Source organism: Amborella trichopoda, chromosome 4 (genome assembly GCF_054954075.1).
Source record: "Amborella trichopoda isolate Santa Cruz 75 chromosome 4, AtrichopodaSantaCruz75HAP2 v2.0, whole genome shotgun sequence".
Classification (NCBI taxonomy): domain Eukaryota; kingdom Viridiplantae; phylum Streptophyta; class Magnoliopsida; order Amborellales; family Amborellaceae; genus Amborella; species Amborella trichopoda.
Window position 1 is genome coordinate 36,046,831 of NC_142339.1, and position 25,005 is coordinate 36,071,835.

Sequence of the window (25,005 nt, forward strand, 5' to 3'; positions counted from 1 at the left end):
GACCAGTAATAACCCAATCTTCAAATCCACTCATAGAGCTTAGGGCCAGATTGGTGTAGTCCGCAATCCTGATGTTCACCACTTCGAGTACCTACCTCGACTCTTTCACATCAATGCATCTAAGAAGGATGCCAGCGAATAAACGCCGAAAGAGGACATTGTCTTCGAGCAGAGTATATTTGGTGGATATCCTTTACATGTTGTTATGCTCAATACGATCATGTGAGAGATGTCCGTGTTTGACAAAAATGAATATGGGCTCCCTCCTATCTTCAACTTGCTCTACCTTAGTGCACAACGGATCAAAGAACTCGGCCTCTTATTTATCAGGCTCAGCAATCAGGGTTCGCTCAACGTCCTTCTCAGCATTGATGGCAACTTTGGCGACGAGCAATGCCCCGAATGGATAAGGTGGGAACTCTGGGAACAAGACCTTTTCATCATCCGCATCGATTAGCTCAATATGTCTCCATTCCGCCACCCATATTGGTGTAGGTTCTTTCAATGGAATCTAAATGGTCGCGCCAAGCTTGACGAGAGCAGCAGCTTGTGAGTTCAATTTTCGAGGGATGTGCTCAAGGGAAAATACATCAAGTCGTGCCATCAGGGTCTTAGTAGTATCATGGTATGGCTTGAGACAATCCTTAAGCTGGTTGGGCCTCGATCTCATTATGTTGAGGACGTGAGCGAGAACCCGAATATGCGATCTGGCTGGAGATCGATATCTTAAAAACTGTTGTGTGTGTAGTGTGCGTGTAGGTAGGTACTAACTAGTGAGAGAGAATTAAGGGGTGTGAGGTGAGACTTACCTCACAGTAGGTTCGTGACACGCTTTGGCATATACACTGCCCTAAAAACACAAAATCAAAGCCGTAAACTTTGACATTTTAAAACTCATTTCATCCAAATATCTTCAAACCCCTAATTTTTGCCCAAAAATTCCCAGTAAATGGAAGAAAAAGAACTAAACCATTGCTCGAATATAAATATTGGAAAGTAGGGGTACATGGATTCTTGAGTCTCTATCATCAAAGCGAGCGAGGTCTCTATCATCAAAGCGAGCGAGGGCCTCTAAGGTATGGTTTGCTTGTTTTAGAGAGCAAGTTGTGGTCTTTAGAGTAAGCATCTAGCTCTATTCTTCATCTTAGGAAGCTTCAAGGTCCACCTCCGAATTCATAAAAAAAAATGTATTATATTAACCAATAAAAAAATACGATATTTGGGGAGAAGGTGCGGAGAATTAACTCATTTTCTTGAATAGCACGTAAGTAGAAGGGGAGAGAAAGAAGAATGTATTGCACCAACTAAGAAAAAAATACGGCAATTTGGGGAGAAAGTGTGGAGAATTATTGGAAAAAATGTTTCTATGACAAAGCCTCTCTCAATCTTCCGTCCAAACATCTCAACTCATTATTGAATAGGACACGTGTACGAAACGATTATCACCATTATCATAGTTTTTTTTAGGGAAAATATCTCCATACCCCGTATTTTTAAATTTTATATCTCTATAGACTCAAGACTTCAAAACATATCTTGGGTCATAGAAATTCTAAATCTTGTATCTTCTAACCCCTTAAGCTAACTTTATCCTTTTTAAACCTATTTTTTGCCCCAAATAAATATAATAAAAACATATCATTTCCAAACACTATCCTTTACACCATCATTTCTCTCTCTTCAAGTGATTTTCTCCTAAATATCTATCTCCATGAATTTTCCCAAACCCTCTCGCTCTCTATGGTTTATTTTTCTTTATATATTTGCTTGATTTATGTGGATTTTTTCTATTGATTGGTTGGATATTATTCGTATGGATGATTAACTGTATGTAGATTGTGCTTATTTTTGGGAAACATGGGTAGAGAGAGCGAGAAACCTAGAGAGAGAAAGTGGGGAAAAATATATAAAGAGAGAAGGGATTTGGAAGAATCTCAAAGAAGAGAGAGAAAAAGAGAAATTTGAGGAATATATCACATAAAGATAAAAAGAGTTTAGAAATAGTATATCTTTTTTATATTTGTTAAGGTTAAATAATAGTTAAAAGTGGATAAAATTAGTCACGGTTTTAATAAATATATTTTAAATATTTAAGTCTATTCAAATATAAAAAAAAATAGAAGAGAGACATAGGGATATTTTCCCTTTTTTCTTACTATTTAAGATCGAGGACACGAGCGGTGATCCATCGTGCATACCTTCAAAGAGAATATAAATCGCCATTATCTTTTTTTTTCCACTTTAAACCGTATCTTGCTTTATACAACAAAACAGTAAAAAAAAAACCAGAAAGCAGCCCGTCTTTTTTTGTTCAATCACCTCCCCCTCTCCTCTCAGTCTAGTTCCGACAGAAAACAACCCGTTGTATGCGCTGGACTGTAAGCGGCCTGTACGGCCCACTTTCTCTGTCCATCATCCTAATATGAAAAGTTAGGCTTTTGTTTGGTGGTTCCATCTGTCAGATCTCTCGACGACACCTTTCTGAACGATAGTTAGGGTTTTTCTGATCAACGCGTTCTCCATTTATTTTCTGAATCGAAATCAGTACTGCACTGGCTTTGCTGGTATCGCAATGGGCATCTGGGATTCCTTCCTCAACTGGCTTCGGAGGTTCTTTCTCTCTTGTCTTGTGTTTGGTTGATTATTTGGGGCGTTTATTCTGATTATCAATTCTAGATTATATTCCTGGGATATTGGTATATTTGGTACCTATGGAAGTGCATAAAATATTCTTTTATGTCGCTGATGAATAAGGTTTTCCATAATCATAATGGGATTGTTCTTTTTTTCTTTCAAAAAAGAAGGCAAAAAAGATAACTGAATAACAATCGATTTTGCATTTAGGGATATAATTCACTTATAGTGGTAATTTCATTTCAAATATGGTATGTTTCTCCATCCGATAAATAGCTTTTTTACCTGATCATAATCTGAGATTTTTATTGCCAATAATGAGAATCTAACTGGTAATATGTTGTTGCCCCACTTTATCCACTTTTTAACTGCAATCATGAGTGATGCAGTTAGAGAAAAATTGCTAACAAGTGAAGAAAACATAATCCACAGAATTCTAAAACTCAATCTAATAAGTGAAGAAAACATTGTCTTTGTAATTCTAACTACCCTAAAATATGTACAGCATTAGTATATATTTGACCGAAACTAATCATTATTGGTCTTAAATAATTTAAAAGAAAAATTTTCAATGGGAAATTTCAAATCACTCCCAAGAGATGCCTTGTATGACATGTCAGCTGTTATTTATGTTGTCCTAATTTCGGAAAGCCCTCAAGGAAATGCCAATAATGGGTCATTATTCAATTAGAAATAGTTGAGGGGCAGTTTTCAATTTTATGGTCATTAGTCAACTAAAAATAGTTGAGGGGCAGTTTTCAATTTTAGCTCTCCAAAACATGTTATTTACTCTTATGTGTGGTATTGGCTTTCTCTAGTGTATAGAAAGTTGACTTGGCCAAGCTACTTGGCCCTTAGCCAAGCGGAGTAACTTGGCTGAGTCAGGACTCGGCTGGGTCATCATACAGTGGGCTGAAAATCCCTCGATAAATTGAAAAAAAATAACATAAAAAATCAAAAAAATAAAGAAAATGTAGTAAAAGAAAATTTAAACAAAAAACAACCTTAAAGATCCCAAATAAGCTTAAAAATTATTGGAAAAATGGATTTAGAAAAAAACAGGTTTATAGTTGGGGGCATTTTAAAAAATCCAAAGAAAAGGTAATATAAAAATAGGGATTTGTGGCAAAAATAGTCCCTAATGTTTGTCAAAAACATATAAATCATATGCAAAAAATTGATATATCATCCCACATTTTTTATGATGTTCTTAGAATTTTTTCAATTTTTTTAATATCCTCGAGTTGTACACACAACTCTGGGATACTCGGCCTCGCACATAGGCTGAGGCAGAGTTACTTGGGCGAGTCGGATTAGGTTCGGCCGAGGCCTAGTGGATTCGACTGACTCCCAATACACTACGAATATTGGTATTTTCAAGCATCACTATCTCACTATGTCACCAGTATTTTTAGATACCGTTACCTCATTTGTGTCATGTTTTCACAAGATACTCATGTAGCATACAACTTTAGACACCTTGTGAGATATTGGTATATTTGAACACATAGATCTCACAAATATGTTACCCCGTGAAATTTTCATATGTTTGAACACCAATATCTCATCGGTGTTTTTATAGTGACGTATCTATATATATAAAAATACCAGTACCTCACATAGATCATCCTAAAAGCCATTTGATTATACCTCATCTAATAAGTCACCCTATGAGATATTCCTGCTTTTGGACACCAATATCTCAATAAGCCACCTATGAGATATTGGTATTTTCATTTGCCAACATCTCATTGGTTGCTCGAAGTGAGATATTAAGATACGAAATAACAACCTATCATATAGGTTACGTGGGAAACCGCTCTGATTTTGATGAAGGGGCAATTTTTTTAAATTCAAAACTAGAATGCTTTCCTTTGAAGCAGGTGACTCTCTAAAGCACTTCTCTCAACTGACCAAATTGAAGCAGGCTCCGAAGTGAATTAATGATCTTAGTTCCAACAAGTTTGTAGTGTTAGATAGATTGACGTTATATTAGGCTATTAAGGTCCAATGAGCAAAGAGGGGAATGTGTTAGTTGTGTGATAAAGTTTAGGGAGGCCATTAAGTTTGGGCTGGAGGTGGTAGTTGTCACGAGGTTCACTTTTCACTAAGTTAAACTATGTGGCTCCATACCTAAGTTGAACCAAGGATAAGGCAAGGCCAACTTTCCATAAACATAGACTCAAGAAATGGAGCAATCCAACAAAAAAGGCGCCCACAAGTAGTAAACAAAGGGTTGTAGCCTTCCTTTATTGCACTATACACTTTGCCCTCTTTTTTCTTTGTTGTTTATCAGAGCCTTAAACTCTACCTATTTGAGCACTAAATCATTCCTTAGTTAGATTTTTCCTGATCTATTTATTCAAAGCCTTAGGGTTGATTTAAGACAAAAAAAAGAAAAAAAAGAACTAAATTTGACAGATTTCTTTTATGTTGAAAAAAGCAGCCAAGTTTTTTGTCTGATTTTGGAAATTTGCGATTACTTCTCAATTGATGGAAATCTTCAATAAAATTTAATCCCGAAGCCTATTTTTATGTGCTTGTTCGAATTAAAGGCTAATTTTTATCCCCCCGCCCCCAAAAAAAAAAACAACAATTAGGATTTGGAAGATTTGAAATTCAAATTTATTATTCATCCGAATTTTCCAAGTGCTCATGTCTCCTTGATCTGAACTTGAAACCCAAAATTGGTTTAGGTATTTCATTTTGGGCTGCCAAAGGAACCTTTAACATGGATTGGATGCATTGGTTCCCTATCAAGATGGAAGATTGGGGGTTTGGCCTCGAAATGTCAAAGGTGTTTCGCTTTTTTCAATTTAAATTCATAAACTTGATTATTTTTTATTAAATCAAATATAAGTGATTTGTAATTCATTTTGTATGTATTTTATATTTTTAAAATTTTTCCACTTTTCCTAATTTTTGAAATGCTTTTTTTAAATTTATGACTCTTTAAACCCAATAATATAAATTTTATTCCTATTCCATGTTTGATATAGTTTTTGGTTCTGTATATTTGTTTAAAGTTTTAGTTATTTTTTCGGATTTTTTTTTATTTTTTTTTATTTTTTTACATTTTTCACTTTTCTTTCATGTCTTTGTGCCTTTTTATGGTGCAAACATGACTTCGGCAAGCCCAAAGGGACTCCTCTAAGTCACTCAGTTGGGGCAGGTGCTGGGTATGCTGCCAAAGCCATGTTCTAAAACACTGACAATGGTCATTAAGCCTGCAAACCACTATTGCCCACCAACTAGTGTTGGCAGTTGCACTAGCTAACTTCCCACCTTCAACAACTGCTTGCATGACTCATTAACAGTAGGTTACAAGTCTGGTCAACCTAATCGATGGCTTATTATGCCCACTCTCCCTACTACATGTGCACATACCTACTCAAATATAGCCTATCTCTCATTACACAAACCCATGCTTGGGGCTGTTGCATGCAGTTGCATATTTCGAATTTGAATTGCCTTGCTTTAGGGTCGACGCACCTGCCCAACCAAGTGTAGAGTCAGATGTCTCTTGCACGTGCTCTGCGCCCATGTCCCATCAGCTGCCCATGGTCTAACTCTGTGTCATCCTTGTTGGTCTTAGAGTGTCCCACTGACTTAGCCATCTTTAGTGACTCTTGACCAAGGCCTCGCACCAAGGGTCTTTAGGTGCTAGCCCACTTGGCTGTGCATGCATATGTGCATTACAGTGCACCAACCTCACCTCTCACTCAGTAAAGGCTAAAATATCTCAACTCATATGGACCTCTCAGTGCTCTCACTCACTCAGTTGGTCTAATAACTTACCTGCCAGTAGAAAGAGCTAATTTTCCGAAGTAGCACTAGCCGATAGAGGACTTGCTGGTCCATCGTGAATTATTTTGATGCTAGGGGTTCTGCACAACCAACTTACCTCCCATGCGTGATGCTAAGGGAAGGGGTCTAACAATTGTCAGTGCTGGTTTGAAATTTGGCCTTGCAAATTTGTATTTGGGCCATAACTGAAATCGTAGGGCATCATCATTGAACTAAATGTCTTACTTACGCACTATGTGGAGTTTGGGACTTCTGGTTAGTCTAGAGTTTGTTCATGCATTTCCATGTGCGGTCCTCAATGGAATGGGGTGCTGGTAAATGTCAGTAAGTTTCAGTTATGTCCTTTGCTAAAGGTCTCTTGTGTTTTTGTGTAAAGAGACACTCATTTCCGAGTATGATCATTACTACCACTGCTAAATCCATGACTTTTAGATTTTTGGTGGCAACATTGCAAGTTTAGTACTTTAAACTCTTAATTTGGGACATACATTTGGCGTGTCAGGATTCAGGAAGTAGAGGAAATCTTGGATGGCTCGTTTTATCGTATCAGCTGGAGCGTTTCTTTGATTTGTTGATGCTAAGAATAGTCACTAACTCTTCATCTTTATGACTTGTTAGTCTGCTTTAGTGTAGAGGTGGTAGGTCTCTCTAGAATTATGATGTGTCCCACTGCCATCTTTTGAGTATTTGGTTGAAAAGAACAAAAAGATCTCTAGAGATCCCTTTAAAAAGCAATAATTTTGTTTATGAGATGGTTCACAGTTCTTATATCTTTTGGGCTCACTTGATATTCTGTAGTTTCAATGGATTACAGCTCTTGACTAGTGGTGAGATTCGAAGACCGTAGTTTGTAGCAACTGTCAAAGAGCTACCAAAGACCACAAAGCCTAACTTTGAGCTTTCCCCAAAGGGAACGTAGTTCTTTTGCTCAAGTATATATGGCACAATTGTTAGGTGTGTATTTGGGGAACCTATGATGGAGATTAAGAATATGATTAGCAATGGGAGCAGTTTTAGTTTTTGGGGTGAATTTTGGTGTGCTTCAGTACCACAACAAGTTTCGGTCCCATCCTTTACAAGCATACTCGTGATGAGTAGGCTGGTGATGTTCAGTACTTTGAGGGGGGGGGGGAATGCAAATGTGTGCAACTTAGGAGGGAATTGTGAGAAGATGACTTTGATCTGTTGGACTTGCATGGTTGAAAGGTGTATATTGTTAGAAGTTTTTTATTTCTTGGTCCAATGTGGATCTGATGAATGCATATTGTGGATCATATCCCTTTTGCTCCGCAGTTGAAGGAGCCATTTCCCCTTAATATATGCCCATGGTTGATTATCTCTTGGGAGAAAATGCTAGATAAACAAGGTAGAACACCTTGGGTGCCCACTTTTGTGACTTCTGCTTTTTGTATTGGTATGACAGAATTGTTTTTTTCAATTAATTCTTGGCAAATTTTGAATCTTTTCCCCCTCAACACGATCCTATTAAAGTGCTCATTTTGTTGTCATTACTTCATTAGAGTGCTATCTTTTGTAATAACATGCACACAAATATGTGTGTGCTTGTGGTTATTTTAGGGTACAACATTTTAATGGTGATCTCAGAAATTCCTGCTCCAAAAATATTGACAACAAAATGCCCCTTTTTTTAAATTGGTAACTGGGCAACAATCATGCCCTTACATGTTCAAACATAACTTTAGTAACTAACTAGTTCATGAATTTTAGGAAAGGTATTTTTGTCATTTCAAAAACTCTCCAATAGTCAATTTTAAATTTAAAAAGATTCATTTGACTTCTTAAATCATCATTGAATTCGAGAAGTGATTTAAAAATTACAAATATACCTTTTCTAAATTTTAAACAATTTATTGGGGTTTTATGGTCTAAATTTCTACAATGTAACTTTTAAATTTACAAGGGTGTTTCATGGTCAAGATTTTGGGGTAGGAAATTCTAAGTTCACCATTATGGTGGTGTATCTTGGAATATATATATATATATAAAATTAGGTGGTGGAATTTAGAAAATGAGAAAATAAACTTATTTAGGCATAAATTAGTTAAAGAAGGAAAATGATACTCAAAACATGAGGTCAATGTTATGTAGAATGAGATGGCTGACTGTATTAAGAATGTGGCAAAAGAAGTTTTAGGAGAAACTAGAGGAAAAAGAAATTTCGATAAAGAAACTTGGTCGTGGAGTAATGAGGTTTAGAAGGAGATTAGCGAGAAACAATCATGTTATAAAATTTGATAACGTAATAGAAATGGTCAAAACTTAAAAGGATATAAAAACGCTAAACAAATAGTAAGGCTAAATTTAAGGCCTATGATAGTCTATGTAGTACATTGGGAACAACAATAGGTAAAAAAGATATCTTCAAATCAGTAAAAAAGAGAGAAAAAGTGTCGGGATCTTGACGATATTAAATGCATTAAGAGTGAGGATGGAAGGGTCTTGGTGAATGATGAAAGGTTCAACCAAAGGTAGAGAGTTTACTTTAAAAATTATTAAATAATGAACACAGTTGGAGCATAGTGGTAGAAGGAACCATTGACATAAATGAGGGAGGAGGTCATAGATACATTCTTAGGATTAAGATATTGGAAGTGAAAGAAGTCTTGAAGAGGATGAAGATATGAAAGGCTTTAGGACCAGATGGTGTCCCAATAGAGGTTTGGAAGTCTATGGGGAAGATCGGTATTAACTAGCTAACCAAGCTGTTCAAGAAGGTGTAGAGAACAAAGAAAATGCCAAACGATTGGACGAAAAACATTGTGGTACCTATTTGCGGACAACTACTGGAGAGTCGAGTGAGTTTTCAATGACAATTGGTCTACATTAGGGGTTATCGTTAAGCCCATTATATTTGTCTTAGTTATGGAAGGCTTAACTAGGCACCTACCAGATCACGTACCGTGGTGTATATTTTTCATAAACGACATAGTTTTGATCGCTGAGACCCGAAGCGACGTCCACACAAAGTTAGAACTTTGGAGGGATGCTCTAAAATCCAAAGGTTTTAAAATTAGCTGGCCTAAGATGAAGTATATAGAATGCAAGTTTAGTAATAATAGGAGCAGAGATGAGGAAGTAGTTAAGATTGACGGCCAAAAAATACCAAAAAGAGCATACTTTCGATATCTTGGGTCAATATATGGGAAAATAGAGAGATTGAGGAAGATGTCGCACATAAATTTAGAGCCAGGTAGGCGAATTGGAGATATGCGACTAGAGTTTTATGTGATGGATGACTTATCAATGAAGCTGAATGGGAAATTCTATAGGATAACTGTGAGACAAGCTTTGCTTTACGGGACAGAATGTTGGGAGATCAAGAAACAAGGCACCCATAGGTTGAGTGTAGCTGAGATGAGGATATTGAGATGGATGAGCGGCAAGATAAGAAGGGATAAAAGTCGAAATGAATATATTAGGGAGTACTTAGGTGTTGCTCAAATAGGCGATAAGATGAGAGAACGTAGACTTAGGTGTGCTGGCCATGTGCTGTGCAGACTCAGTGCAACACATGTTAGGAGGTGCGAGTTGGTTCAAATGGAAGGTTCAAAAGTGGCAAGGGGTAGGCTCAAAAGGACATGGTTGGAAGTAGTGAGAAAAGATATGGGGACTTATGACCTAAGGGTGTGGTCCTTGATAGAGCAGAATGGCGAACCAAGATTCGTATTGCCGATCCCAAATGTTGGAAAAAGGCTCTGATGATGTTGATATATGCATATGTATATATATGTGTGTGTATACTTATATATATGTATAAAATAGCTTTTTCTATGGTTAGTATTCCACAAAATTCTATATGGTACATTAAGAAATGGGTGTGAACATTGGAAATTGGTTTGCTTGCCCTCATTCGTTATTCTATGCTACAAATTGAGTAAGGTATTTTTGTCATTGAAAGGGTATTGTTGATATTCTCACTATAAGAGAAAAGGAATTTATATTGATAATGTAGTTAGAGTTTCACTCCATAATTACCCTTGTTTTTAGTGAAGAAATATCAATAGTACCGCTTTTAATAAAAAAAACACCCTTATCAATAATAGTCATGGAACAGAGAAAGTGGCAATTGAAATAACTTTGATGGTTCACACATCTCTTCTTGAATATAATCTATATGATTTTCTTTGAAGACATTTTTCAGCACCATGGGACCCAATGCGGAATAAAAGAGAAGCCGGTCAATAACAAGCAGTGGAAATTTCGACAGTCTCAAAATGACCCCAAAACTGGTCAAGATCTTCCTAAGGACTCTTAAAAGTCTCATGTCAAGTTTCGGCGCATTCCGACATGTCTAGGACAGTACAGACTGAGAAACAGTTTTGGCAGAATCAGCCTCTAGCATCCTGAAAGGGACCCTTATAACGGGTACCCTACTCTCGAAGCATCAAACGACCGTGGGACCACCACCATTGGATCCGACACGGTTGAAAATCCCTAGGGGTCAAATTTCAGCTTAAACAGACACTTCAGGAAGAAGTTAGGGGCAAATCATTAAAACAGGAGGAGCCGCACACTATTCCCGTGTGGCCACCCTACAACTAAACTCCATTAAAGCACAATCACGAACAGTGAACTTGCGACTTCCACATCTCCCTCATCCGAGATAGGATCGTGCTCAAACTTGTTGGAGCGTGTTCGTCTCGTCGAAACAAGTTTTTTGATATGTTGCACGTCCCTTGACGATGTCGGAGTAGGGAGAAAAGCTTGAGGGAAGTTCATGATTCGAAGCAGCAAGTTGCAAAAAATCAATAAGACCTCCACTCACTCGAGAAGCCATATCACAGCACTCGCGAGCCCGATTGACGCGAGACCAGTTGCATCGCATGCGTAACATCCGTGGCTATCATTAGTCCGAACCCCGCGCGTGATGAACAGTCGGATGTCGCACAAGATCAAGTCGAAGTCACTGCTGATTCCGGTAGCCAGAATTTCAAATTTTGGCCAACGTTCAAGATTGTCAAATCTTCGGTCGGGCACCAAATCGCGTCCCGTTTATTGCAACGTGATTGTGGTAACATGCTCAGTGCAATTCGGCGAAGAAGCCGAAGAAAAACGTCAAGATGAAGATGCACTATCAATCAAAAGTTTTCAAGATCTATTCAAATTTCAAGTTATGTGACCATGTCTTTAAAGTGTGATGATCGTAGCATCGAGCCTTGCGAAATGGGAATCATCTGTTGTTCATTCGAATGCCGGATTGTCAATGGATCGTCCAAGAAGAATCAAGAACTTTCCTAGTTCTCAGCAGGGACCGTTTTGGAATTTTCTCAATTGTTAGGCAGGGGCAAATCAGCCATTTTTCACCCTATTTTCTTATTATTTTAATTCAAATAAACCTTAATTATCATCAATTAGGGCTAGTTTTGGGTAATCCACCTACGTTTTAGCCCTAGTCTATAAATAGATGCTACCTCTCATTGAGAGAAAAGCTGGAAAATCGTTGTACAAGGATTCAACTTTTGATCAATAAAAATTAAGGCTTGCTTCTTGAGTTCTCTTGAGCATGTCTTTGAGAGAGAGGAGAGAGAAATTTAAGAGCTGTACCCCTCCTATCTTCGAGGTATTTTCTCTCTTCAACTTTATTTTTCTATCTTCTTCTCTTTCTTCTTCTTCGTCTGTCTTCTTCTTCTCTGTTGAGTCTTTCTCAGAGGCCATGCACGACAGTGGCAGTGCCGTGCATGCCTCTTTCTTTCTCCCCCTCCTGTAGTTTCGTGGGTCGTGCATGGCGATTGCAGCGCCATGCACGAACTTCTTTCTCTTTCCTTCTCTCTTCTTCGTCTCTTTTCCTCAACATAGTCCACTGAAGGAGCACGCAGTGAGCCGGGCTGTGCTCAAGTAGCAGGTAAGGCTCCTGTTTCGGTTCCAGGATTGGTGTCACGCGCGGCGATATGCATCGTCGACCGCGAACCATCTCTCTTTCTTCTCACGAGTCGCAGATAGCGCTGCTGATCGCCGTCTGCAGGCGTGCCTTCGGCATCCTGCGCCAGTGCAGACGGCGATAGTTATTGCTGTTTGCAGACATGTCTTCAGCATCCCACACTTAGCGTAGACGGCAATGCTTATCGTCGCCCGCGAAACGTTGCTGCCTTCCCGTGTCATCGACAGCGATGGCCAGCATCGTCTGCAGTTCACTGCTCACCCCTTCGCCGTGAGCAGCAGTGTCCAACGCCGTCTAGAGGCCACGACATTGTTACTCCATGGCTGTGGGCGGCGATACCTAATGCCGTCGGGACCTTCCTACTTCTTCGTCTCGCGTCTTCTCTTCGCTCTCTTCTCTTTTCTTTTCTTCTCTTCTCGCTTGACTAAAGGATAGACTCAGTCTAACACGCTCATAGCGATCTGGCTGTCGGGCAGTATTGCCATTGTGCTGGTTCAGAGTACCATGCTTGTCTTGCTGCCACACCAGATTAGGATGGTCATATCGGCCTTGGTTTCGAGTAGTATTGCCGTCGCGTCGGTCTGAGTTACCGTGCCCGTCTTGCTACCACTCCGAGTTGGTCACTGTAATGGTCCAGTTATCATGCTAATCTCGTTCCCTTGTCAGGTCATCTTCTCTTTTCTCCCCTTATTCAAATCCTCTTCTTCATCACCATAACTTCTCATCTTCTCTGCCCTATGAATGTGCACATCTGTGCATGTCCGCCCCAAGACAAGGGTGGGTCCCTCGACCCACTTGTCGTGCAAATTAACGATGATAGTGCTTTGCAGAAAACAAGGAGATTGCAGGTCAAGAGAGACGATTTCGAACCAGTTGAAGGCTTTCCATCATGATTTAAGAGGGCGCCTGCACGAGTCCAGCCCGAGTAAGTCACGGACCCAGGTGAGGTTGGTCCCCACCTCACGAATAAAATTCCTCTCTCACCAGCTGGGCACCTGCCCTTGTTCTGTGAACAAGGTTTCTGAGAGAGCGGACTCAGGTCTCGAGTCTTCTGAACCCGAGACACGTGTCACCTGGTCATCTAGATCCGAGGGGGGGGGGAGGGGGGCGAGATCGAGGCGTCGACCAGTTTGGCGACTCCACTGGGGACTTACTACCCCTTTCTCGGTTCGCTCTTGCTTGATCGGCATCACCTTTTATTTTTTGCGCTGCATTCCATGGCATCTGGGTTATTCAACTCGTTCATCTGAGTTGGGGATTTTCTCATCCCCGTGATCGTCTTGGGGAAGTGAGTTTCTCAAGCCTCGTTCCCTACACTCCTATTGAGCCGGGACTCACAGTTCGGATCTTAGGTTCTTTCCTGGATTTGTGCGAGAAGGGACTTGAAGGTCCCTAGCTCCCCACTTTCTAGTCCGGGTGGACCCTCCACCATGGCCCTTCGCATTGGTAGCACGTTTCTACCACCCACAACACGCACCCTGCTATTGGCAAGTCCCTTGCTAGTCACATTGCTAAGGTACGCCGAAAGGCTGCCCTGTCTGCTTTCGCGAAAGGCAAGCAGGTTGCCATCGCTCCTGAGGGTCGTCGCAAGGCCACCCCCCATACTCCTTCACCACCCCGAACCTCTATTCTTGGAGCCTCGACACACCGAGGAGGAGATCCTGGGGCCTCCACCTATCGCACACACTTAAAGGCTCATGGTCCGTCTACTCGAGCCACACCTCGGGGCAACTTTCATGCTACCTTGAGCCCGCATCCAAGGCTAGGCCTTCTCGGGCCGAACCCTGCAAGCGCCATGCATTTGCATCCCACAGCTCGGGGCAGCGCCAGTTCTGCGCCAGCCTGAGCATACGGGGGTCGACCACTTCGTCCTCCCTCTCAGCACACATGACTTCACCTTCTGAGAGATAAGCTCCTACCCAGTCCGTCACAGACACGAGCTCGTAGGTCTCGGCCTCCTAAGGTCGAACCAACTGACCGAGTCGGGGTTGACCCCCAAGTCAGCCGGAGGGCTGCCTCCAAAGGTGCACACTCAGCAGCTTCACAGGTTCCTCCCTGATCTCGGCTCAGGCGGAGTCGTGAGCTAGTTCCTTCTTCTGTCACCCTTCCTTTACCAGGCAAACACCTAGAGACTTGGTACACAAAGGTTTTCCCTAAGAGTATTATATTGAGTCAGCCACCTCAGGTCAGCCATGCATCCGGACCTCATAAGGGAATTCGGGGCAAAGGCTTGATGGCAGATAAAAGCCTACAGCCTCCAAGGCAGCAGCCCAGATTGCCCTCTATCCTTGGACCTCACTCTCTACTTCAGCTGATGGACACATCGCATGCTCAAGAAAGATAGGGCAGTCCAAATCTTAGGCTCCATTCTGGAGTGAAGTCTATCGCTGCCTCAAGATCAAGCAGAAGAGAGGCTTGCAACTCCTGACTAGAGAGGCCCCTAAGGCAGTTGAGGTTGCCACTCTTGATGGCCTCCTGCCTCACAATCCCTTCTTCCCTCTTCGGATTCCAAAACCTGAGCAAGAAGTCCAAGAATATTGCTTGGTGGTTACTGTCACAGGAAAAGACCAAGCTGTTAAGAAATCACGGTCCCAAGACCGTCAAGAACAGGTCCTCACACGGTCGGTGTACAAGACTTGAGTCCAGTCAGGGCATGCTGAGCCCCTACAGACCGACTTGCCGTGTACGACTCGTTAACCCCGGCAGCCCACTACTCCACCTGGCTCTGTCCCTCCAGAAGAAACTCTCAGCATCATGGTGATCAACGAGTCGAGTGACGCTCAAGAAGAGCTGATGAACAGGTTTGAGGTGATGATACAATCATTCTCGAAAGATGGATCTCCTGGAGGCCTCCAGGCCCCTTACTTTTCTTCTCATCATGTGGCCAACTACTCATCTGGAGAGGACACAGCTCCCAGGCAAACTCCCCCACCGGCCTCCCAAGACAGCTCTGCTCCCCACATGGTTCGCAAGCCGATATAGGTGCCATGGTGACCCACATTCTCAATAGTAAGATCTCGGGCATTCAAGGGACGTCGCTTTGCCAAAAGCCGTACCCCTCGTATATCGATCAGGTGTCGTTTCCCCGAGACCACCAAAAAGGAAGCTCCCCCTGTTCAATGGTACCACATCCCCGCACTAGCATATCGCTCACTTCCAAGCGGCTTGTCGAGAGACGGCAGCTGACGGGCGGCTCCTCCTCCGTCAGTTCGTCGAGACTCTCGAAGGGCCAGCATTCCAGTGGTATGCTCGGCTACCTCTAAGCTCGGTACACACATGGCAGGAAATGGAGCAATTGTTTTACCAGCGCTTCTATGAAGTCTAGAGAAACGTGGAAACCATCGAGCTCCTCACTCTGACTCAAGAGCCTGGTGAGCCAGTCGATAAGTTCATTATCCGATGGAGAGAGTTGGCAACCTATCATGCTACTCCCATGACTGGAAGAGAAGCAGTTCAGACCTGCATAAGAAATGTGCTGCCCGAGATCGCTCTGCTTGTTGAGGCTTCCAATTCAGCCTCCATTTCAGGTTCGTATAGAAGGTTTGTCCAAGCACCATGGTGGATCTCGCCAGCAGCCCTCTAGCTCGAGAAATGGTCGGGGCAATTGGAATTCTCGTTCCAACAATTGGGGAAACCAACAAAAAGGGGTGATTAGTGCGGCTGTCATTGTGACCGACACTAAGAAAGCCGCCCCTCAAACCTTGAACCTCTCTAAAGGGGTAGTCACAACCAAGGCACAGACAACACCTCAGGCTGGAGGCAAGCAGCAACAGTCCTATAACAAGGTCCCTCCCCCTAAAATTCTAAATCGAAGTGACTACTGGATTCAGCACTAGAACAAGGTGTACCCCTTGAGAAGGAATGGGTTCTTACGCTATTTCGGTTACTATTAGAGTAAAACATGATCCAGCTGCTGGAGGTCAAATCCCCAGAGCAGGCTGGAAATGAGACACACGAGAGATACTACGCATATCACAGAAGAGTAGGCCACCCCACTCAAGAGTGCTATACGCTCAAAGACATTATCGAAGCCCTTATTAACAAGGGCCAGATAAAGCTTGAAGAGTTAAAGAAAGCGACTGAGGCTTCCCACGTAGTGACAATCCAATAACATGACGAGGCACCTACCGTCCTCCATGTAGTATTCTCCGTAATGCTCGAAGAAGGTCTCGTCACACTGAAGCCGACAAGGCAGCCCAAGCCCCTGCCTCCAGGAACTGAAAACCTCTGGTGTCCATATAATCTCCTACGAGGCCATGATCTGAGCGAATGCACTACCTTCCACAAGCTCTTGGCAAAGAAGATGCAGCAGCACCAAGAAGTTCATGGTAGCCAGAAGGACACCCTCAAGTCCCTGCTCCACCAGTGCAAGAGGACCTCCCGACACAAGCCCAGGGAAGTGCGCTAGACCCATTGCAAGCCCTCTTCGAAGCGATGCTCCAACAGGGTCTTGTCACTCCGAAGCCCGCTAGGCACTTAGGCATCTTGTCTAGGGTATGGAAAATCTCTGGTGCCCATATCACTAGGTATGGGGCCATGAGTTGACGGAATGCTCTGGGTTCGAAGCTATAGTCGCGGAGAAGGTATAGAAAGGCCACATTGTTTGTGTCATTCTCCCAGAACGCTTCCAAGCCATCACTCCCGTCCAGGAGGAAATCCCACCTCAAGTCCCCTATGAGCATACCTTAGACCTTTCAGAGCCCTCGACTTCTTAGCCTAGAGATGTCTACCGTGGACATAGTAGGCTCAAGTCCTTGAAGCGTGAGGCAGTTCGCGAAGCTAAGGTTACTCACCAGCCCGATAGGACGAACCAAACACCTCCCAAGGGATCCAGAAGGAGACAAGCACCCAGGTCAACTCGCCGAAGGAACCATATCTCGTAGCCATTAGTTGAGAGCAATTCCTCAAACCCCTTCCTCCACTGTCGACTTTACAAGACTTCATCCCAGGCGCAACTTGCCTTATCCCTTCATCCAATCAGGTGAACGTCCCTGAGTCATCAACTGCTCGGGACTCGTCCAATACGGGTGACGGCATTAAAAGCATCCTCCAACGGTCAGAGCCGGGGCAAGACCTAAAATACCCTTTGCACACGTCCAATTCTGGTGATGACATAAAAAGCTGCCCAAAACACTCTAACTCTGCTTTTTCTTCTTCTCCTCCCTCTTCTTCTATCTCTTTCACAGGTGCAGCTCGGCAGTGCCCAGACTTCTAGTCTCATCACCGTTTGGAGATGAGGACTAGAGCGTCATTTCGAGCTTGTGGGGGGGCACTTTGTGTGACCCTTGTGTATAAGAGGGGGTAAAAACTCCATTTTACTGCTTTACCTTCGGTGAAATAGTGAAGGGAGTTTTAAAGAACGAGAGCTTCCGTCAAGAGACTTCCGGCGAGAAACCTCCAGCCAGGCCATGGTACACAGTCGTTCAAGAGCTCTCCGGCGAACTTCAGCAAATCGTGAACCTTCGCAGAGTGCTTGCGAATGTTTTGAGAGAGTGCCAAGGCCCATGGGGCTTTGAGGAGAAGGAAGCCTGGTGGAGTTGCAGGCATTGCAGAGGAGCTTCAGCGAGCTCTTGGGCACTACGAAGGAGGAGATGGACAAACCAAGGGTCACCAACTAATCTCGGGAACCCTCGGTGATGCATGACCAAATCTTTAGGCTCAAGTCCTTGAAGCGTCGAAGTCTGGGCACTGTCGAGCTGTTTAAAGTCTATCAGGCTCCAATGGCAGGGTTTTCAACCATGCCGGATCCAATGGTAGTGGTCCCACGGTCGTTTGATGCTTCGAGAGTAGGGTCCCAGTTATAGGGATCCATTTTAGGGTGCTAGAGGCTGATTCTGCCAAAACTGTTTCTCAATCTGCACTGCCCTAGACATGTCGGAATGCGATGAAACTTGGTAGGAGACTTTTAGGAGTCCTTATAAAGATCTTGACCAGTTTTGGGGCCATTCGACTGGCTTCTCTCTTTTATTCCGCATGGGGACCCATGGTATCGAAAAATGTCTTCAAAGACATTCATGTATGTTAAACATAGAAAACCCTAGAGGAGAATAAATGAGAGTATGAGTTTTGAGTTTCTTGACTCCATTTCCCTGCAATTTTCCTAATATCCTCTTTTTAAGAGAATAACTTTAGAATTACAAGATCATTTCTTCCTCGAGTTTCTTGTTCAATCTCTATCTAATCAGATCCAATAAAGAAATTTGTTAAAATACCTATGAGAAATGAGCTATTTAACATTTTACCCAATTGCAACTATTCCAACTTGTGATCGTGTGTTGCAGTTAAATCAAAAGATATGGGTAGAATGTTAAATAAATAGTTCACGTCTCATGGGCATTTGCATAAATTTCCCATAAATTGATCTTTAGCTCTAATTCTAACAAATTCCTAGATTATCTTTGGAAAGTTTAGGGAATATTGGATTCCTATCTCAAGTCTTTCCACAGAATTTCAAATCTCTTATTTAAATTTGGCAATGCCAAACATCCTTATAACGTTTTGGATTCCAAAAATTTCAAATCTCTTATTTAAATTTGATTGTTAGTGCCTCAGCCTTATAACGTCTTGGATTCACAGATACAATGTCACTGCTATTAGAAGGTGCACCTTACTTTGATTGTGCCTAATATATTAATGGGTCTGGTTTGTATAAGGTTGCAACCTTATTTGTAAAACTAATGTTGTGATACTCTACACTGTCCATCTCATTAAGACGGTGTAGATTTGACATGTCTTTTAAGACAATGTCAATTCTAGGGGTGTCTTTTAAGATAGTGTCCAATCTATACTGTCCAAATAAAATGGACGGTGTAGATTATTGCAACCTTATTTCTACAAATAAGGTTGCAACCTTATATAAACTATTTCCTATATTAATAGATAGATGATAGATTTGTAGAATTGAAAATTAGGAGATGGAACTTCATTGAAGAAGTGACCAATTTTGCACATTACACATACACCTAAAAGAGGTCCTAAAATGAAAAAGAGATTGTCTAATTTTTGCACAAGTGGATCTAAATTGTTTACAAGCTTCAACTTAAATTTTTTTATTTAAAAAATACCCATGGTTCATTTTAAAGTATCGACAAATATTTAAAGGACGCGGTTATTGTGAGTCATCCAACTCACCGAGATTTGTGAGTCCCTAAGATGAACATTAAAAAAAGGTGCCTCCATTAAAACTCAAGATGGATGGTAGAGAAAAAAGAATAAAAATATTATTTCTACTTTTCAGAAATGGAAAACTCAAGATTATGATCACCATCAAGATTTTAGTAAACTCCAAAGTTTAGATCAAATGTCAAATGTGAAGAAACATCTAATCAGTTGAATAAAAGTTAAAAACAAAGAATGAGGTCACGAGGTTAGGTTTTACGTTTGGTTGAATAAAAATGAAAAAAGAATGAAAAATGTGGTGGGAGGAAGCCTGAAATTTTGGGCAATAGAGACCGGAGAGGGAGAAAAAGTAAAACAAGAAAGAGATGAAAAGAGGAATCCTGAAATTTCAGTCCTGAGAATTCAGTGAACAATGAAGAACCCTGAAATTTGGGGTGGACATCATAAAGGACTAAGAGAGCGAGATGACCCTCCATTTGTCGCTAGTTGGATGGGGCGTCTATTACCAAAAGAATATCTATTTATTTTCTTCTTCATATGAGAAGAAAATTATGCTTACATTTGACTTTACTGAGAAGGAGGCTAAAGGGAGAACTCCGCTAGTGGAGAATAAGGTTAAAAGTGAAACATTGTGATTATTAGGTAAGTTCAATATAATGGCTATAGTAGACATTGAAGTGTTATTTATTGTTGATAAAGTAAGGTTGTTTCTTATAATTATGGAGGGAATATATTGTAAATCTTAAAAAATAACTACTCAGTTTTGAAAGACATTTATGATGCACATAACAAATGCTATTAGTGAAAGATAATTTCTCAATTCTTGACAAAATTTATAATGCATAAAAAAAAATCATTTTAGTTTTACTGTAATCCTATTATAAGCTAATAAATCCAAGGTTTAATGGAGTTACATTGAAGATGAGTCCATAACCGACTATGTGCAAGTGGCTTGCAATCATGATGACTATAGAAATCCTATATAATTGAGACTAAACACTTCTTGACTGTTTTTTTTTTTTTTTTTTAACAAAATAAATGGAGATTACACTGAATTTGTATGCTAGATCTGGCATTTGCAACTGTCTTATTGATGCCTCACTTGTTGGAGTCAAAGCGTTCAAACTAATAAGAAGTGAGGTACATTTTAATTTCAGATTGTAGTTTAAAAAATATTTATGTAGAATTTGAGCTATTTATCGTGAAATTGGTTTCATTATCTTTTTCTTTTACATTTCAAATGCTCCTTAAACTTTATCAGGTCTCATAAATTGACAACGAATTAAGCCAATGTTTAAATTCATTTTTTTGTCATCTCATGCTCTTTAAACCACATATGCATTTCGGTAGTATATATAGATAGATAGTTAGTTAGATAGATAGATTTGTTATATGTTTTGTGAAATGACAAATTTGGTCATCTCAGTATATACTTCCTTTGCAGCTTGTTCTTCAAGCAAGAAATGGAGCTTTCCCTGATAGGACTTCAGAATGCTGGGAAAACATCACTTGTGAATGCTATTGCAGTGAGTAGATCTTGTTTCTCTTCTCATCCATATATCCACCATATTTATGAAAGGCTTTACCATCTCTGCTCACCTGGAAATCCTTTATTCTCACCAGACTGGAGGATACAGTGAAGACATGATCCCGACTGTGAGTTTCATTCTGTCTATGATCATTGAAATTCAAGAATTCCTAGCAGAATGCTTTATTAATCAGGACTCCATTGAAGCATTTCTTTTTCACCTCTGGTGATTAGGTGGGTTTCAACATGCGGAAAGTTATGAAGGGAAATGTGACAATAAAGTTGTGGGACCTTGGGGGCCAGAGGAGATTCCGCACCATGTGGGAGCGTTACTGTCGTGGTGTCTCTGCAATTCTGTAATTTCTAACCTCTACTTCTACAAACTTCACAAACTCTCAATAACTTTGTCGTGCTCTTTTTCTATTTTAGTCTTCAATTCTAGCTCTTTGGATGCTACCTCTTTGAATGGTATTTGGGAATCATAACCACTTGTCTATTGTGAAGAGAATGGATTGTTTGGTGCATGGAAAATTGATAGTAATTAAGTAATAAGCTGCAAATTTCTCAATTTCTGCATTCTTAGTTAGTCTGGAATATAAGCCAATTCAGTATATATAAAACATATACCATTCCATACATTTATATCAGGGAAAATAATGTATATATCTGTTATATTTACCGTTCTTACGGAAATACCTCAAAGTTTCTATTATTACTCATATATCCATTTTTTCAACTTCCTAAAAATTGTTTTTAAAAAATACGGAATTGCCCATTTTTTGGTTTCCAAAACCGAAATCTTTAAAATTTTCTGTTTTTCGAATAATCGAAATTTTTAAAATTTTTGATTTTTCAAAAATCAAAAAATGAAGAATTTTTGGTTTATGAAAATCCGAATATTATAGTATAAGTGCAACTTGTTATTAGTAAGCTGTGGGTTGGTGTGTTGGTAGTGCTTCCTATGTAGTGGACCTCTTTACAAGAGGTCTTGGCTTCCATTCTGATGGGGGGCTTTTTTTTTTTCTCTCAAAAAAAAAAACTCCAAAAAAGATGACGTTTTAAAAAATGGAGTAAAACATTGTTTGTATGCGAACCCGAGCACGGCCAAACTTATGCAATCGTACTAACCAAAAAAACATTCTAGCAAATCTGATTTAGATTTAAGGTATTAGAATAATTAAAGCTAAAAAAGTCATCTTTTCTGGAGTTTAAAAAAAAAAAAATAGCCCCCCATCAGAATGGAAGCCAAGACATCATGTAAAGATGTCAACTACGTAGGAAGCACTAACCAACACACCAACCCACAACTTACTAATAAGAAGTTACACTTATACTATAAATATTCGGATTTTAAAAATCCAAAAATTCTTTATCTCTGGTTTTTGATAAACCGAAAGTTTTAATAATTTTGGTTTTTGAAAACCGAAAATTTTTAAGATTTCAATTTTTGTAAAACAAAAAATGGGCAGTTCCGTCTTTTTTCTAAAAAATTATTTTATTTTATTTAATGAAGTGAACGGTTGTATTAAAGAAAAGAAAGGGGAGTTATTAGGAAGTTGAAAAAACAAATGTACGAGTAATATCGGAAACTTTGAGGTATTTCCGTAATAACGGTAAATATAACAGATATATACGTTATTTTCCCTTTATATAATGGTGATGATGATACCATGCTATATATTCATGTGGTGCATTGGCCATGTCCATCATTGTGACACCTTTAGCACTACACTCGTACAGCTATGTTGTAGATGCAGCCGATAGGGATAGTGTGGCCATCTCAAAGAGTGAGCTCCATGACCTTCTTAGCAAACCTTCTTTAAGCGGTATCCCATTGCTCATTCTTGGGAACAAGATAGATAAATCAGAAGCCCTCTCAGGGCAAGCACTCGTCGATCAGCTGTGAGTTTTATATACTCATGGGTCTACAGAGCTTACTTTTTTCTTTTCTTTTTTACTTTATTTTCTTTTTATCATTCATCTATATTGATATATTGAGTTCTCATTTTCCCGATTTGTGTGTTTTGTTGTTGTTGTATGGATGAATAGAGGCATTGATGCTATCAAAGACAGGGAGGTGTGCTGCTACATGATTTCATGCAAGGACTCGATAAATATTGACACGGTCATTGACTGGCTAATCAAACACTCAAAAACTGCCAAATGAAAGAGAGTTTCCTGTATTTATGATGTGATTTGGCTGTATATACTGATTTGGCTGTATATACTGTTATTTCTTTCTTGATAAGTTCTACTGTTAAAAATTTGTGTTATATCTGTATTCCACCATGCCTTTGAAAGTGGTGCTTGATGCGGGTTCTCTGCACCACTTTGTCACGTTCTTTATTTATTTTCTGAAACTTAGGTGACAATCTCTAGTAATTATTCTGAGTGGCTAGAAGTGATAACGCTTGTCAAACCATTTGACAAAACCTTTAGATTTAATGGTGATGCCGTGGCTCTTTGTTCTGTTATCTCAGGGAGCTTTAAAATGAGAAATTCAAATATAGCATTCTATACTCCATGTACTCGTATTACAAGAAATGGACCTGCACAAACAACATGGAAGACTTTGGAGGCAAAAAATCAAGTTGGAAGGACACTACTAAAACAGGGGCTATGCTAAACGGTAATATGTCGAGATTGCTCCTGTTATGCACCCCAACTTTTGATTTTTGTAACATAATTTTCTGATGATTTGTTTTAATGGATGGCGGGGATCAGAAGTTTTGACTGGTAAGAGAACAGGAACTCTCTCTTGCTCTCTACCTCCTGCTCTCTTTCATGCACACTGTCCTCTCTCTGTCTCTCACACACACTCACACTCAGGCACTCTCTCTCTCTCTCTTACTCAGGCTCCGTCCCCCCTTCTCCTTTTGGAAGAGTGTGTGCCAAGAAGTAAGGTCCAAAGGGTATGAAAAACAACAGGTTATACAGCACCAAGCACTCTACTTAGCATCGTAAGCAATGATCTCCATCTTCCTCCCCCTTCAACATGCAAACGGCATCTATGTGATGGCTCCGCCATTGTGGCATTCTGAGGTTCACATTGGACAGCCGTACAATGCTTTCCCAATAGATAAGAGATTTGAGATTTGAGATTGGAAAGGAAATAGAGGGGGATTTGCAGCAGAGATATGCAGGGGGATGGTAAGGAAGGTAGAAGTCCATTTTGCTAGAGGGGATATGCACAGATAAATGAGAGAGATGGCGGAGGAGAAAGGAGGGAGTTCACAATGAAGAGGAGAAGAAGATGGTGTGAGTGAGGACGACGAATGTTAGTAGCCTCTTTTGATATTTTTGGTTGAAAACTTCAGTCATGCTATCCTAGCCGTCCTTTTAAATTTGGATTCCTATGAATAGATAATCACAAATATTTTATTTGTGGCACCATCCATATATGAAACATATGTGACAAGCTTTGTGGCGCCACCCATATATAAAACTCAAATCCATTCTCTTTTTACTTTAGTCCAACACACCAAGTTTTTCTCTTCCTCTTCTTCAAAGAACCATTCCCCCTATACCAAAGTACTGCCCAAAGCATGAACTCTTTATCTTTAGCCTTTCTTTAAATCCCCATCATTTCTAAGTCGAATATAATTTAGATTTTCCTATGAAGAGAACAATGAAGAAATCGCCTTTCCATCAGCAATTTTTAGCCTTGACTATCGATTCTCTCTAAAAGTGGGGCCAATATCGAGAACTTCGTGCCTGGTGGTTTCCTACAAATCCGCATCACGCAAATGAAAACAGAGAGAGATAGAGAGACTGCTGAGTATTAAGGTCCAAAAGATATGAAAAACGAGAGGCTACATGGCACAAACTCTTTGCTTTTAGCATGATAAGCAAAGAACTTGATCTCCCTCTATATCTTTGTTAGGTGTCCTATCCCATAACAAAGGGACACCAGTGAAAATATCCCGTTATGTGGGGTATAAGATTAATTTTATTAAATGACTTGGTGGCCAAATCGTTGAGGACGTTAACAAGGGATAACTTCCAGGTGAGATGATTA

General features: G+C 40.4%; 1 protein-coding gene across 1 annotated transcript; it reads left to right on the plus strand.

The window, feature by feature from the left end:
- Positions 1 to 2,294: 2,294 nt before the first annotated feature.
- Positions 2,295 to 23,459, plus strand: LOC18423882 (ADP-ribosylation factor-like protein 8c). Its single transcript, XM_011629907.3, has 6 exons — positions 2,295 to 2,610; positions 20,904 to 20,985; positions 21,083 to 21,115; positions 21,222 to 21,343; positions 22,728 to 22,889; positions 23,037 to 23,459. Exons 1-6 carry the CDS (start codon positions 2,573 to 2,575, stop codon positions 23,152 to 23,154), a joined length of 555 nt encoding a protein of 184 aa, XP_011628209.1. The 5' UTR covers positions 2,295 to 2,572; the 3' UTR covers positions 23,155 to 23,459.
- The last annotated feature ends 1,546 nt before the right edge of the window (positions 23,460 to 25,005 follow it).

Bases quoted from the DNA above. Each gene is read 5' to 3' on its own strand.
- LOC18423882 (XM_011629907.3), top strand. From the start codon at position 2,573: ATGGGCATCTGGGATTCCTTCCTCAACTGGCTTCGGAG. The intron at 2,611-20,903 runs GTTCTTTCTCTC...CTTCCTTTGCAG, and splicing joins TTCCTCAACTGGCTTCGGAG to CTTGTTCTTCAAGCAAGAAA. The intron at 21,116-21,221 runs GTGAGTTTCATT...TCTGGTGATTAG, and splicing joins GTGAAGACATGATCCCGACT to GTGGGTTTCAACATGCGGAA.